Here is a 15,199-nt window from a genome sequence, read left to right as displayed (position 1 = left end):
GCGAGTGCGCTCCGGTGCGGTATTTCCGAACGTGCCCATATTAAGTCTTTCACTACACATTCACTTTGAAGACACAGAACTCCTATTGCTACAATTTCCCAGCTAATCATTACTAATGATGACACAACAACAAATACACATTTAGTGTAGTAGTTTTATTATTCCCAATTTTGGGATTACAGTGGTAGTCTTTAAGGGAACTCTTGGTCTCAACAAGCCTTTCCAAAATAATATGAAAACAAAATCACCTAAATGTCTTTTTTATTTAATGTTTGTTAAATATGAATGGGCTTTATTGTTGGGTAAATTAATGTATACCCAATTTTGAGAGCCAATTGTGCAGAGCCTGATTTTTCTCCCTCCCTCACATGGCAGCCTTGGCAGGGTCCTAGGAGCAAAGTGTGGATGATTAGGTGATTAGGTCTAAAACCAGATCTTTCTTTTGTGATCACAAAGAAGAAAATAACACATTGGCTACAGTACATTATAGACTCAGCACCATGTAAGCCAGGAAAAGCGCTATATTGATTAGCCAAAATTGGGCAATTTAGGCACTTGTCAAGATATTGGCAATGGCTAGAAATGAAATCTTGAATTGACCCAAACACTTGTTTTGTGTTTTTTTATGCAAAAAGATGGAATAAACCTTAAAACCACATTTGAAACATTAAAGTCACATTTCTATACATTCTAGTCTAACTTAAATTAAAATTAAATCCAAGTAGTCCAATTTGGGCCTTTCAGATTGAGCATTAAATTATATTACACAATGCACAAATTATACAGATGAATGGGTTTGGATTGTAAATCAACTATGTTAAATTGTGCTGTTGTTCAGCTTAAGAATATGTTACGTCAGATAGCAGTGTCAATTCTATAGTATGTGCCTCTGAACTGCTGCTATTAACATTGGGGTATTGGGGCACTTTTAAAATCCTACTCTATAATGGACAAACATTTAAAAAGTGCTTTACATTAAGGTACCTTCAATACATTCACTTCTACATAATGAAGTCAACTATAATACCAGACAGGTAATAACTGACAGCTGCGGTTGATGGGTAGGCTACCTTTGGCAAAAAAGTGCCATTTGCTGTCTGCAAAACATTTGGAGTGTGTTGGGTGGAGTGTGAGCATTGAGAAATGAAGAGTTAGATTCAAAAGTTTCCATTTTAAAGATACCCTTTAGAAAGTTACCTTTTGATATTTCAATACTATAACAAATCCAGTCCTTTGTCAATGGCCACATGCATTTATGTTGGCTGTTATCCTGAGTGTTTCACTCTAATTTTATCCTATTAATGTAGCCCTAGAATGGCTATGATAAACACAGCTAACTTCAATGCCCTACTGGGTAGCAGACTCGTTGCGGCTGCATTCAAAATTGAAGCGCTATGTGTGTACTCAACTAATAATTCATTGCTGCGACATGGGGTCAGCTATTATCCTCTAGTTTCATATTCATTTGAAAGTTCTGGCAGAAAATGTGTTAAATAAAATATATCCACTTTTCCACAAGCTGCAAACGGGCCCAATTGGGTAGGAGAATATGGTCCATTTTGTCAACCAGAACTTTCAAATCGATATGAAACTAAAGGACAATAGCTGACCCCAGGACGCAGCAATTAATTATTGGGAAAGTACACAACACAGGCCGCTACAACCTTTAATGCTGTTGCGATGAGTCTGCAACCGAGAGGGCATGGGAGTGATCTATATAGGCTGGGTACTACCGTACTGTATATGGAATACATCAAATGTATGTAATATCACTGCAATTCTAGGACTACTATTAATCATGTAAGAACAGATGTCACTTTTTAGTTTTTCATATGATGGATTCCACATTTTGGAGCAAAACTCTTCAAATATCAGGTACAAGGGTGCAATTTCAGAGATTAATGGACAAATAAGGATAAAGTAGAAGTATTAAGCACATTAAAAGAGAGCGATATGTGATGTATGAACAGTGCAGGGTTGTTTACAGGGTCTGTTTCTGAGTGTCATTCACATATCTTTCAGTCTATTGCACATTTCAGTCTTTTTTCATTGAGTGCAGAGTCTAAGGGTCAAAGGGGCTTTTTTCTCCTTCTTTTCTTTAGGGTAGACTCTACCATAAATTAGTCTTGGACTAATTTATGCCCTGTCACATGACAATGTCACATGCCAAAAATAGCTGACCTACAAGCTCACCTACAAGCTCACAACGCATCGCATCTACGTTGTGAGCTTGTAGGTCGGCTATTTTGTGGCACAAGACACCGTTGTGCGTCAAAGTCTAAATCAGGCTTGAGGAGTCTGGAGTTATTAACAATTCCTGGAGTTCAGAATCCAAGTCCCAGCTTTAGAAGTTCAAGACAAGATGGTGTCCATCTCTTCCCACAGTGTCCATCATTTCAAGGTGATTGCCTTTGGTTGTTGTCGTTTTTCCCACCAAATCATCTTATAAATTGTGCGGGCAAAGAGCTTAAAACCAACTTTACCAAATACATTTTTTTATCAGTGACAATGGGAAAGGGAAAGCTTGGGTTAGATGTTAATTTATCATTTTCTAATTATTATTTTATTAGGATTATTATTTTCTTGTCGCAAAATTCTATAAAACATCAGCAGGATATATAGATATATTTCTTTTTAAAAAGCCAGGTAAGGAAATCTTCCCATGACAGCCTTGCCTCGAGAAGTTTTTACATAAATAGAAAATAAAAATAAAAACGGCAAAAAGATAATGATCATCATATAGAATAGATGTACAAGATGAGGAAAGCAGGAGCTTTAAATTAAGACAGTAGGATGAATGTGTGCAGAGAGGGACAGGGTGGGTTAAACGGTGTTGGCACAAGGGGTGGGGAAGGGACTGGGAGTGGACTGGGAGTGTCCTCAAGGGCTGCAGTCTCTTACAGGACACTAGTATGGGCCTTTTGAATGTCCAAAGATCCCTATAGGGAAGTGTTTGACGTGTGAGGACCACTGAGCAGCCAGCTGGAAAAACTTGACGTCATTCCATTCCACGCCGTCAATCAACACTGTGGGAGGGAGAGGGCATAGTACAGACATCACTTTAAATTGACATCATATTGCACTGTAAATTGTATGTTAAACATAACCAATTACAGTTCAGGAATTTTAGCCGATCTTTACTGTACATCAACTCAATAATAATTGGTATTGTATGTCGGTTGGTATGCGCGTGATATCATCATCATACCCGGAAGTTATGCGGGAACGCCTACTGTGTGGCAAAAAAACTACTTTTCTGGCCTTGATAGCCCATACATCCAAACAGAAAAGTCCTATCTGATTGCATTAAATGACGTTAAACAACATTAAACTCACTTTGCCAAGTCACATTGCCACTCGATTTCCCATTCACTTTATGCATGTGCATACCCTCTATTATCTACCTGATGCCCTGTCTTTTGTTTTGTCCTGACTTTGTATAAAGGTCACGTGGGATTTCAGCGAAAATGAGATATGGCCACTCTTCTGTCAGGCCTTTTGTTTATTTCTTTGCCTCTCCTGCACCATTCAGATCCGAACAGACCACTCATGATCAGTGGTGTCATGCTCGTAGAACGCAGTACCACGCCGTGGTACCACAGAAGAAGACGCACCTAACCTCGGGTCACGAGACGCACCAAATACCCAGTGGTCTAGGTTTCCTGGTGTTATGCAGCCCCCCCCCCCCCCCAGTATCACGCTGTGTCAGTGGTCTAGGTTTCCTGGTGTTATGCAGCCCCCCCCCAGTATCACGCTGTGTCAGTGGTCTAGGTTTCCTGGTGTTATGCAGCCCCCCCCCAGTATCACGCTGTGTCAGTGGTCTAGGTTTCCTGGTGTTATGCAGCCCCCCCCCGGTTTCCTGGTGTTATGCAGCCCCCCCCAGTATCACGCTGTGTCAGTGGTCTAGGTTTCCTGGTGTTATGCAGCCCCCCCCCAGTATCACGCTGTGTCAGTGGTCTAGGTTTCCTGGTGTTATGCAGCCCCCCCCAGTATCACGCTGTGTCAGTGGTCTAGGTTTCCTGGTGTTATGCAGCCCCCCCCCCAGTATCACGCCGTGTCAGCGGTCTAGGTTTCCTGGTGTTATGCAGCCCCCCCCCCAGTATCACGCTGTGTCAGTGGTCTAGGTTTCCTGGTGTTATGCAGCCCCCCCCAGTATCACGCTGTGTCAGTGGTCTAGGTTTCCTGGTGTTATGCAGCCCCCCCCCCAGTATCACGCCGTGTCAGCGGTCTAGGTTTCCTGGTGTTATGCAGCCCCCCCCCCCAGTATCACGCTGTGTCAGTGGTCTAGGTTTCCTGGTGTTATGCAGCCCCCCCCAGTATCACGCTGTGTCAGTGGTCTAGGTTTCCTGGTGTTATGCAGCCCCCCCCCCCAGTATCACGCTGTGTCAGTGGTCTAGGTTTCCTGGTGTTATGCAGCCCCCCCCAGTATCACGCTGTGTCAGTGGTCTAGGTTTCCTGGTGTTATGCAGCCCCCCCAGTATCACGATGTGTCAGTGGTCTAGGTTTCCTGGTGTTATGCAGCCCCCCCAGTATCACGATGTGTCAGTGGTCTAGGTTTCCTGGTCTTATGCAGCCCCACCTAGTGTCACGCCGTGTCAAGTAGCGTGCCCAAATCAAATGGCTACTACTTTGCATAACAACAGGTTTAACTGTTTACCTGAACACACGTTCTCATACATGGTAAGCAACACAGCAGTATTGTGTCTAAAGATCTAATATACTATAAACAACATAGGCGTAGGCTATCCGCTGTGCGCATGCCATGCACACATATAGGCGTGTGCGCAAGTGCGTGTGTGCATGTGCGTGACGTCATTAAAATGCCATGGTACAAAAAAAATCACCATTACACAGTGTTACACCATTACACCACTGCTCATGATTAAAATAGAGAGTGAGAGAGGACAATGAGAACATCATTACCTCTCAGCATGGTCTGCTGGTGCTTGGCAGTACAGATGAGCCGGCTAATGCCCTCTATCACTTGGCTCTTAGACTCCACCTCCTTGTCTTTACTCTTTTTTGGCAGGAACATGACTGGTGATAAGGGAACAACAGAGATACCAGTTGTTAAGTGACATGGAAGCCCTGCATGAAGCCCAGAAATCTAGTATCAACCAAATACTGAAAATGACATGGAAACAAGTGTTAGGCCCAAACTACACCAATGATTCGCCATGCAACTCTTTGCAACCAAACGGTTGTGAGTAGTTGCATGTAATTGCATGAACCATTATCCCCAGTAGCAGTTGCAAGGAGGTGCATTGGTCTGACATGTCCACAAAACTGTTTTGTTGCATGGAGTTGCAAGCAGTTGCATGGCAAATCGTTGGTGTGATTTGGGCCTTAGAACCAAGGCTATTCCCACTGTAGCCAGATAAGTATATTTGCAATTTTGTATCAGACAAAAGTTACAAAATTTTTGCAACATCTTACCCTTTTTGTTCTTCTCCTTGGTCACCACAGTCATGGACATGGTGGGCTGGGTGCCCAGCTCTGCAGCGCCCCCAACGGGCAGCCGGCTGACCTGCAGCGAGCGGAACGTGCACTTCAGGCTGTTCTTGGAGGAAGTGTCTCGCTTTTCCACGTCTCTCTTCCTGTCCGTCGGAGCCACCCAATAGTCCACCTGCAGTCCCATCAGCTCCCCATGTTGTCCACCACCAGAACTTCAGGGAAACGGGGTGATAAGAGATACGTTATTGAAATGGGGTGATAAGAGATACGTTAATTATACGTTATTGAAACGGGGTGATAAGAGATACGTTATTGAAACGGGGTGATAAGAGATACGTTATTGATACGTTATTGAAACGGGGTGATAAGAGATATGTTATTGATACGTTATTGAAACGGGGTGATAAGAGATACATTATTGATACGTTATTGAAACGGGGTGATAAGAGATACGTTATTGATACGTTATTGAAACGGGGTGATAAGAGATACGTTATTTATACGTTATTGAAACGGGGTGATAAGAGATACGTTATTGCTGACTGACTGTCACAAATGTCAGCATCACTGACAGATCTGTAAACAGAAGGTTTTTTTGGACTGCAATGGAATGGACTATGGAATACCAATACCGAATTAAATTGTTTGCATATTGTATATTATTATATTGTTTGTACATTCATGGTATGGCAGGGGTGTCCAAACCTTTTTCAACGGAGGTAATCACGTACCAAAAAATAACAATGCGTTCAAATTAGGCCAGAACTGTTTCTCGTATCTCCCTTGCTTTGTTTCTTTCTGCCTTCCTACTGTCTTGATAAAGAAATATAGCTGTAAGTAGCAACCAGTATCTCTCCAGTATCTCTCCAGTGGTCACTAGAGGTGCCCTTCTAACATCTCTTATTAGCTTAGCTCCAGGTTGAAATGACTAAGGGTTGTTATTATAATTTTTTCATACAGCTATTGCGTTAAAACAAACAGCTAGGGTGATAACTAGCCTACTAATGAAATAGTGTGCCTAGCGCACTTCATTAGTGGGTAGTGAATATGTGTGAATTTCCTCTAAACTATGGCTCGCAGCCATCCATTATCACCTCAAGAAAGACAATAGCAACACATTCCTTCACATCAGACATTATTACAAACGAGAAAAAATGAATTATTTTCACATGGTGGTGCAAGGTCGGGTTATGCACACTTTTGCACCCCCGTGGCGCCACGCCTGGACATGAGATATGCCCTTTCATATTTGCATTTTTGATTGATTGCTATAACAGCCCTCTTTTGAAGAAAGAAAACGTATGCTGTCAGGAGGAAACCACCTAACTCCATTTGAGGTTTTTGATATTTTGCTATTGAACACCCTTTACATCTGTGTGATGGTTAAAACATATTTAACCAATGAAAAGTAGTAAAAAGCGCTTCGGAAAAGAACCTCTTAACTACATTGGACCCTCAAATTATCTGATATAGCAGCTAACTCCACCACCTCTTCCCCTCTCATGCAAGTAATATTGACAATATATAAAGTCACAACACCAACTTTGATGAGGCAGTATTGTTTTGTTTTAAAAATATAAGGTTTTCTTCATTTCCTTGTTCATCTTGGAGTTAGGTGGATTCTTCCCTACAGCAGAGATCTACAAGAAACAGTGCCTCACTTTGTGCCGTGCGGTGAGCTTGTATATCTGCTATTTTTTGTTTAATAGCCAACGCAAAAACCAAAAGTGACATGCTTTCCCGGTTTTAATGATTATGATGTGACAGTAAGAGTACCACAGACGAAAAACAGTCTAAGTCCAAATTTCATTCTGACCCCTCCACGAAAAGGCCTCGTTGTCCTGAACCCTTATCTATCATTTATACATTATGGATCAATAGTGTGGACTTAGACTGTTTTCGTCTGTGGCGTGGCATCTCTTCTGAATGTCACACTGCCCTGTAAATAATCTGTGCACCACCTTTCTCAATTTGCTAAAGCTCAATACGTAAAAAATAAAAATAAATCTAATTAATGATAGAGGACCAACAGTTCCCATAAAAGCAGAATTGCTGACCAATATCAATGGCTGAAATTCTTTCATGTGTATTATCTTTCCTCGGAGCAGGGAAAGTCCTTGACCAGATCGTCATGATATACCTGTAACAGAAACCAGTGGTGACGGAGGGAGAGGAGGGAGGTGTGGGCGACGGTTCCTTGAGAGCAGGAGACACTTGTGGAGGAGTGGAGGAAAGGAGCGCTGACCCCATGGGAGCAGCGTCGTCAGAGTCCCCTGAAGGACAGAAGAGTTGAGAGGCTTCATTCCAGCAGACTATATGCAACGAGAGAGTAGGAGAAAAATGAACGATGTTCATTGCTCAGTGTTTCACAAACCCAGACTATACAAATTACGGGCCTCTAAAATATTAACATTCTGCAACTGAAGCGTTCATAATCGCAGATTACTCTAATAATACAGAAGAGTGGGTTTTACTGTCACACCAGTCTGCGAATTTCACAGCAGATGTATTATAATTCTCATAGATGTACATTCTAATAATATTATAATACATTATAATCATTGTAACTGTATAATCACTGCATTATAGTGCAAATATAATTTACTATAACCGTTGGTTATTGTGTGCTTTAAATAAAGTGGAAGAAAACTTTAAATATGTAAAAAATGGAATTCTACCTACTGTATACCTTGAGGAATGTCATTACTTTACTTAAAGCACATTGACTTATTCACACTATAACGCAACACACACACACACACACACACACACACACACACACACACACACACACACACACACACACACACACACACACACACACACACACAATAAGTTATAATTCAGCATAATGTAGTACAACTTTGAGAATTATAGTACATCACATCCTTGCCAAAATGTATGTATGTAATGTATGTATTATGAAGTATTATAATCCTTACCCTTATAAGCCATTATAAAATGCTTTATAATTGTGGTGTGATTATTAATATAAACATTATGAGTATTTTAGAGTTAATTAGATTATATTGCATTATAAATATTATTATAAGGCATTACATGGGATGCATACTGTAGTTGCATACATAGTTAACACATAAGTGTTCATTTTTTGTCTTTTTATATTTATGCTTAATTAAATAGTGCAGTGGGGAGGGATGGAAAGGCGAAGGTCGGTGATAAAGCAATGACATGCAACATGGATCATGAGCCAGACTCGATCCCACAACTTTGTATTCGGCCCGCCCCACAGTCTAGGGGCAGAGAATGGCATGCAATATTATACTAAAAAAAATATATATATATTTTTTTAATTTATTTCTACACCAAACAGCAACCACCCATTGAGAATGTGTATTGAATTGATGGCTTGCCTGAAGTTGCAGATGTCTGTTCCACAATGCCTACTTTCACCATCTGTAGAATTCAAAGTGGAGTGAAATGATTAGCATAAACAGATAGAGAAACAGTTGTACTACATCCCACAAAAGGCCTTACAGGAAAATGGAACGAATATGACTCCATCTAGGTATTCTAGGCAGAGTAGTGACTTACCCCAACGAAAGGAATGAATTTCTGACATGAGTCCTCATCTGGGCTGTGGAGAGGCAGAGGTGCCCAAACAGGCAATACAGGAGATAAAGGAGGCAAGAAGAGGAAAAATATGTCTTGAAATGGAAGAGAATTGGAAAGTCCAAATGTGGCCAAAAAGCACTATGTCCCAGAAGCGTTTCTAAAGCTACTAATTTCTGCAAAGTAAAAGATTGTAATGCACAAACGCCAACAGCATCTAAAGTTAGTAGTACTAGGATCTATGGTTAGTATCTTTGACATCTGGACTACTTTGTTTTCCAGTATGTGAATAGTGGAAAATGAACACTACATGATTACAACATTCAAACACTGAGGACAGAGCATGCTTCATTTGATGCCACGCCTGGCTTGAGAACCCCTGTTAAATAATTATATCGAACCCCCACCCCTTCATTCACTCCCCACCACTACAGACAAGCAAAAAGCAAGGCATGCAAGCTAAAGCTATCCCACCACTGCAGGGACCAAAACCAATTCAACAAACAAGTCCAACTGAACAGCATTCAGGAGTCAGCATGTCCGTCAGATAAGTGGAACGGCTGAAGAGAAGCTGCACAAGTAAGTTCAACCAGGAGGTACGTGATAGGACAGAGCGGGTGAGAAGGAAGAGCAGCAACCTACAGCACTATTCCTGGTTCCATGCACTACCTGAGATTGGTAGTGCATCACTACAGTACGTCTAGAAAGCACTCACTGAACTATTTTCCTGATAGGCACCAGAAAAATAGCCTGAATGGAACTATCATTTAGGCTAATCTGACATATGTCAAAACTTGATGACTTGATGGCGGTAAAAGGTTGGTGCTCTTGCCTTGAAGAAACCTGCCATCGCCCCCCCAGGGAAGAAACAGAGAGACTACAGAGAGAGAGAGAGAGAGAAAGAGAAAGAATGAGCGAGAAGACAGTCTCTACAGTAGGTACAGTATGCAATCCAGGCCAGGGTTCTTGTTCTTTTTTTCAACTTGTCACAACACAACACAAACCCTGCCAAAATCACTGCCAGGGCAGCCAGAGGGAGAAACAGCCAAATGTCTGCCGGGTATGTACAGTATGTGATGCGCGTTCATCTCAACTCGCAGGAATGGCTCATGACTCAGCATGTGATCTTTGTGGAACATCATTACTGTTCGTCTTTGTTCAAATGTGCGATGTAATCGTAAAGCACACTAATAACTCTGGACAATACGAAATGCATGCATTTTCCAGGCTGAGTTTAAAATGTAGTTCTAGAACAAGACATTCTGGAACCCACCGAATAAGGCTTTTAGACAGACCATCAAGCAAAGTGTTATCGATATTTATGAATGGGTTGGTGTCAGTCGCTGTTGCTATTTGTGCTCAGCTGAGTAGGCTTTAGTATAGCCAGCAGCAGTAATACAGCTGATAAATGTGTTTACATTGCTCCTTTTAATTTTATAGCACTCGACACACTTGTTAAGAAAAGTGCTGCATAATTATAGTCGTCATTAAAACTGTGAGGATTGAAAGAGATTTATTATGAATGAATTCAAATGATGATTAGTGTGACGTTAACACCAGCACATAATACTCAAGTGAACTTATTTGACCTCTAACCTTAAGCGGACTATGCATGTACTGTATATGCACTTGCTGGTTTGTGTACTGTACACACTGAAGATGGGACAAGAATCTTCTCCATCCATATTCAAATGGACCTATTATGCCAGAAGAAACCTTTCATCTCCAATCTTTTTAATACTGTATATATATATATATATATATTTATCAGTCTTTATGAGACAATAGCAGACAGACATGAATGTCCCAAAGCGTGTTGAGGGTCACAAACAGGGATGAAGTAGGGATTAGGAAAGAGCTGAGAGACTCCAGAGGAGGGAGGAGAGGGTTCATCATTGTACTGTAACTGGCATCCTGCCACCTTATCAGCATTCTTTGTTCAACCGTGACTTCATAATTATATGGAGCGGAAAAATAACTTCAGCTCCAGAATGTGGGTATATTTTAGGTTTGTTTGCAGAATTTGTTTACTCTGATCAACAACAGATTGGAGGTTCACTACTGTAAACGTTTAATAGTCTGGTAGCATTGTGACTGCACCCGAATAATTTCCTTCCACGTTGAAGGAAATAAACCTAGAGATTTATGTTAATAAAACATAAAAATGTAACTTTAAAATCTTTTTTCAAAAAGACCAAAAAATTGTAAATCGCAGCACATTGCATCACAAGTTTTGAGTGACACCGTAGTACTGATTGACGAAGTATAAAATAGGTCTTAATCAGACTAATTTGGATCCTTGCATTTCTATTTAATTACATTAAGATTAAAAAAAGCTTCTTGATTATTCAATTAATCAAAAGCAGCCATTCTCTAAACTATAATATCTTTAGTTGTTAAACAAAGTCTATAGGACACAAAATCTATGTATAAAATGCCTTCAGAGATATTTCTATCACACAAAAAGTAGAAGATTTGGTTAAAAATACCCTGTGTTTTTTAATATACTGTAACAGTGCCTCAATCTCATGCTTCATTAGTGTTTGGGTTCTCAGTAATCTCAATAATAAATCTTGTAAAGTGTTTCGACCATGGGCTAGGGGTCAGAGTTATATATATTATCCCTTCTTAATAGATAGTACGACTTTGTATGTGGAGTGCACAAGCAATATGTAATATGTACAGGTTTTATAGGCGCACGCGTGTGCGCGCGTGTGTGTGTGTGTTACTTGGAGACTGTTAAAGTGGCGAGCTGCAGCACAAGTAACAGACACATATAGAAAGGGGGTGGGGGGAGTCCAACACAGAAAAGCGCATGAATCACCAGAGAGGAGGAAGACAAACAGACTGAAGCAGACCACAATACCTTACTGCAAAATCAAAATGAAAGCTCTTTTTCCTTCAAAGAAAAGAAAAGAAAATAAACACAAAAAAGGAAAATATGTTATTCACGCACACAGTGATGGAGAAGACAGTGATGTTTAGAGGACAAGACTCACATCACATACTGTATTAGATATTCGAGACTCACATCACATATCAGATATTAACCCCCACACACAAACTCAGACACTAGTAAATATTCAACGTCATTAGTGACATGACATTTTCAGCTCGCTTTAGTTTAGTTTAGTTCCTTTCAAAAGGGGGTTGTGTACTATCGTACCCATGAAATGTGTTTTCCGTTTTAGACACACCTGCAGTATCCCTTTGTGGGTTCATTAACACTGAGGTCTCAGTGGGGTTGCAGAGTGACACCAAGGAAAACAACACTTCAAAGTGTATTTTGGGTGCCCTTGAATATTTCCAACCCCCTCTTGAAAGTACAAACCAAACAAACAAACATAGGCTCAGCATTAAAAGCATTTGTTAGACAAATCCTCAAAAGTAGCACCCTAACCCCCGCCAAAAATAATAATACAATTAAATTAAAAAAATACCCCGCATTTGTCTGTTAAGTCATAAATACTGAGTATGGTTCTGAATCTGTACTGTTTTAACAGGGGGGTCTGGGAATCCCCAGGGGTCACAGAGGGGGGTCCCCATAAAATCAGTTAATATAGCATCAAATTCAGTTCAACCACTTTAACCCTACATACATACATCTTGTAGATCTACCTTTTTCAAAAACAATCTTGAAAGCAATTTTACATTTGGAATATCTTTGCAACATTTTAACAACATAAATCTTGTATGGTGGTCCCTGGCACAAAATCGTCTCAGATGGTAGCCTGTGGCTGAATACAGTACATATTAATTTGGGGGTCCATGACATGAAACGGTTTGAGAATCACTGAGTTATAAAACACACTGGACTCTGTGATAGGCAAGAGAGACAACTGTACATCAATGTACCTCTTGTGTTTGTAAGTGAGCATGGCCTCAGCGATGGGGAGCTGGTGGGCTCCATTCGCTCCCACCATGTACTGCGTTACCCGGGAAACCACATCTGGGTCCTCCTGTACTGTATAGAACAGAACAATTGCTATTCTTCTCCTGCTTAGCCCTGTAACACCCAGCGTTGCAATAATACAACATATTTTAATTCATTCATTAATTAATATATTTTCTTTATGTTCTATTTTCACCTAAACGTCATCATTGCAATGCCATTGCAATGCCATTGGTCATGATATTTGCATATAAATACAGAGGCTGAAATTCACACAAAATCTCTGGACTGTGCAATTTAGAATTCTCTTTAATCTATGACCTTTAACCTTGATAAAAGTAAGTAAAATAGCTGTAATATATGTTTTGTTGTGATCATTAGAATGTCTAGAACATATATTTATTATTGTGAAAGATATCCCCCAAATGTAAATTATTAACTTATTATTATTTTAATAATTATTATAAATGTGCATACAATTTGCAAAAATAATAATATTTTTTTCACATAATTTCCTCTGATAAGTCCTAGTAGTAAAAATTAGTAGTAAGGTTGAAATCAATTTTTTGCAAGTAGAAATGAATCCGGGTTTTACAGGGTTAGTGTGTGTGTGCGCGTGTGTGTGTGTGTACACATATTATTGATAATGCATTAATTCTCTTAAACTTGATATCTCAGTGTAGTATAAAGGTGAAAGAACGCTCAAAGTAGTCTTACAGTAAATACGACCACAGCTCAGCTCATCTATATTTTATATTTTATCAAATATATAGTGTGTATACAGCATATGTACATAAAAAGCATTAAATAATTTACATATACATAATGTATATATTATGTAGAGAAAGAGTTTAAATATAACAAGACAACAGCAAACAAAGAAATACTGAAATATAAATCTAATATAGAAATGTAAATGCAAATATCTGTCATGAACACATAGCAACAACAAAAACAAGGAACAGTAAATATAACTGTAATAGCCAGACAAATAATAATCTGTATAATGAATACTTCACTATGTCTAATGAAACATTCATAGTGTGTCCTACCCACAACAGGGGCCTCAGGTTTGTGAAACAAGTCCCTCCATGCTGCATCCTGGAATAAGCTGTTGTAGCGATAGTCGATGGTGCCCAGATATTTAGAGACTGGATGGGCTCCTGAATGCAGTCCAGGAGAAACATATAATCTAATCAGATGTTGATATAGCTGTTGTATTTTATCAACTTCACATAGTCAGGATGGATATAGCAGATAGTAAAGTCAATAATATCTAAGTAATATTTCGGACAGAAACCAAAACAGTACATTTTCAGGTAATGGAGAAAAATAATCTGCGTTCCAATTGGTCCAATGTAGAACTATGTTGACTGGATAACTGAATGACTACTTTTGTTAATTGAATTAGTTAATTTAATGTAATGGGTATGATTTAGCTGTAAAATATTACTAGTACTGTATTCTTTTTTTGTACTTTTTATTTTCTCGTATTTTTAGAAAAGTCTCCTGTGGGCAGTTGTTGAAAACTAGCACTCTAAGCAACACAAATTGTACAATTGCAATGTGATTGTATTGTGTATGCCAAATAAATAACAGGGTTGGGCTAGTCCCCACTCCTTTATTTTGTCCGGCATCTCAAGCCCTTTTGTGCCTTGGTTGATTTTAATCTCCCAAGGTTTATTCAACTTGTTTGTTTTATCATGTGGGTAAGAAATAAATAACTATAAACTGTTTTGTGTGGTGTCCTATTACGCTAAGGTCCTCCATCTTTTCTAACCATTGGTGTGTTTATAGTTAATGTTGATTGGTTTAATGGGGGCCGTAAAACCGCCATGCGTTAAAGTAGGACATAACAAGAAATATGGAGATAGATGTTTTCCACCTCACAGTGACTATTTGTTTCATGCTACAACTAACCTAGAGGGATGACAAGGAACCTCATGTAGCCCAGCCAGTCAGGCGTCTTATGAGAGAGATGGTCCACAAACAGCCTTAAGACGGCACTGAGGTAGTGCTGAGCCCCAGCCACAGCTATCTTTATTGGTATAGGCGTCTGGGAGTTACAATTACAACTAGGGAGAGAAAACAAAGAACATCAAGCACATTGAATCACCAGGTAAAGTGAATATACTGTACAGGAAACTCTTTGGTGATTTTTCAGGGACATACTGTATTGATAAATCACAGATTCTTTGTACATCCTGACAGGACCTCACACACAGTACAATTAATATACCGTAAAATAAAAGCAAATGGCCAGATACACATACACTAAAT

The 15,199-nt window shown here is 39.7% G+C and overlaps 1 protein-coding gene across 14 annotated transcripts in view; it reads right to left on the bottom strand.

Annotated features, from left to right (window-relative positions):
• Nucleotides 1-154: 154 nt before the first annotated feature.
• The window catches only part of pacs2 (phosphofurin acidic cluster sorting protein 2), a 75,719-nt gene continuing 60,674 nt past the window's right edge, over nucleotides 155-15,199 (bottom strand). For 7 of the 14 annotated variants that reach the window (XM_083792496.1, XM_083792503.1, XM_083792502.1 and 4 more), the window contains 10 exons: nucleotides 14,840-14,994; nucleotides 13,972-14,082; nucleotides 12,883-12,991; nucleotides 11,894-11,926; nucleotides 9,010-9,052; nucleotides 8,829-8,871; nucleotides 7,595-7,766; nucleotides 5,437-5,666; nucleotides 4,924-5,037; nucleotides 155-3,026 (listed from right to left, as the gene is read on the bottom strand). In XM_083792496.1, coding sequence (XP_083648622.1) covers nucleotides 2,908-3,026; nucleotides 4,924-5,037; nucleotides 5,437-5,666; nucleotides 7,595-7,766; nucleotides 8,829-8,871; nucleotides 9,010-9,052; nucleotides 11,894-11,926; nucleotides 12,883-12,991; nucleotides 13,972-14,082; nucleotides 14,840-14,994 — 1,129 coding nt within the window. In that variant the 3' untranslated portion in view covers nucleotides 155-2,907. Of the gene's footprint in view, nucleotides 3,027-4,923; nucleotides 5,038-5,436; nucleotides 5,667-7,594; nucleotides 7,767-8,828; nucleotides 8,872-9,009; nucleotides 9,053-9,482; nucleotides 9,905-11,893; nucleotides 11,927-12,882; nucleotides 12,992-13,971; nucleotides 14,083-14,839; nucleotides 14,995-15,199 lie in introns of those variants that run through there. The other 7 variants (XM_083792507.1, XM_083792500.1, XM_083792508.1 and 4 more) reach the window with 5 other exon arrangements.

The sequence above is a fragment of the Protomyctophum parallelum genome (genome assembly GCF_964188405.1).
Source record: "Protomyctophum parallelum genome assembly, chromosome: 20".
NCBI lineage: Eukaryota > Metazoa > Chordata > Actinopteri > Myctophiformes > Myctophidae > Protomyctophum > Protomyctophum parallelum.
This window is presented reverse-complemented; position numbering and strand designations above follow the sequence as displayed.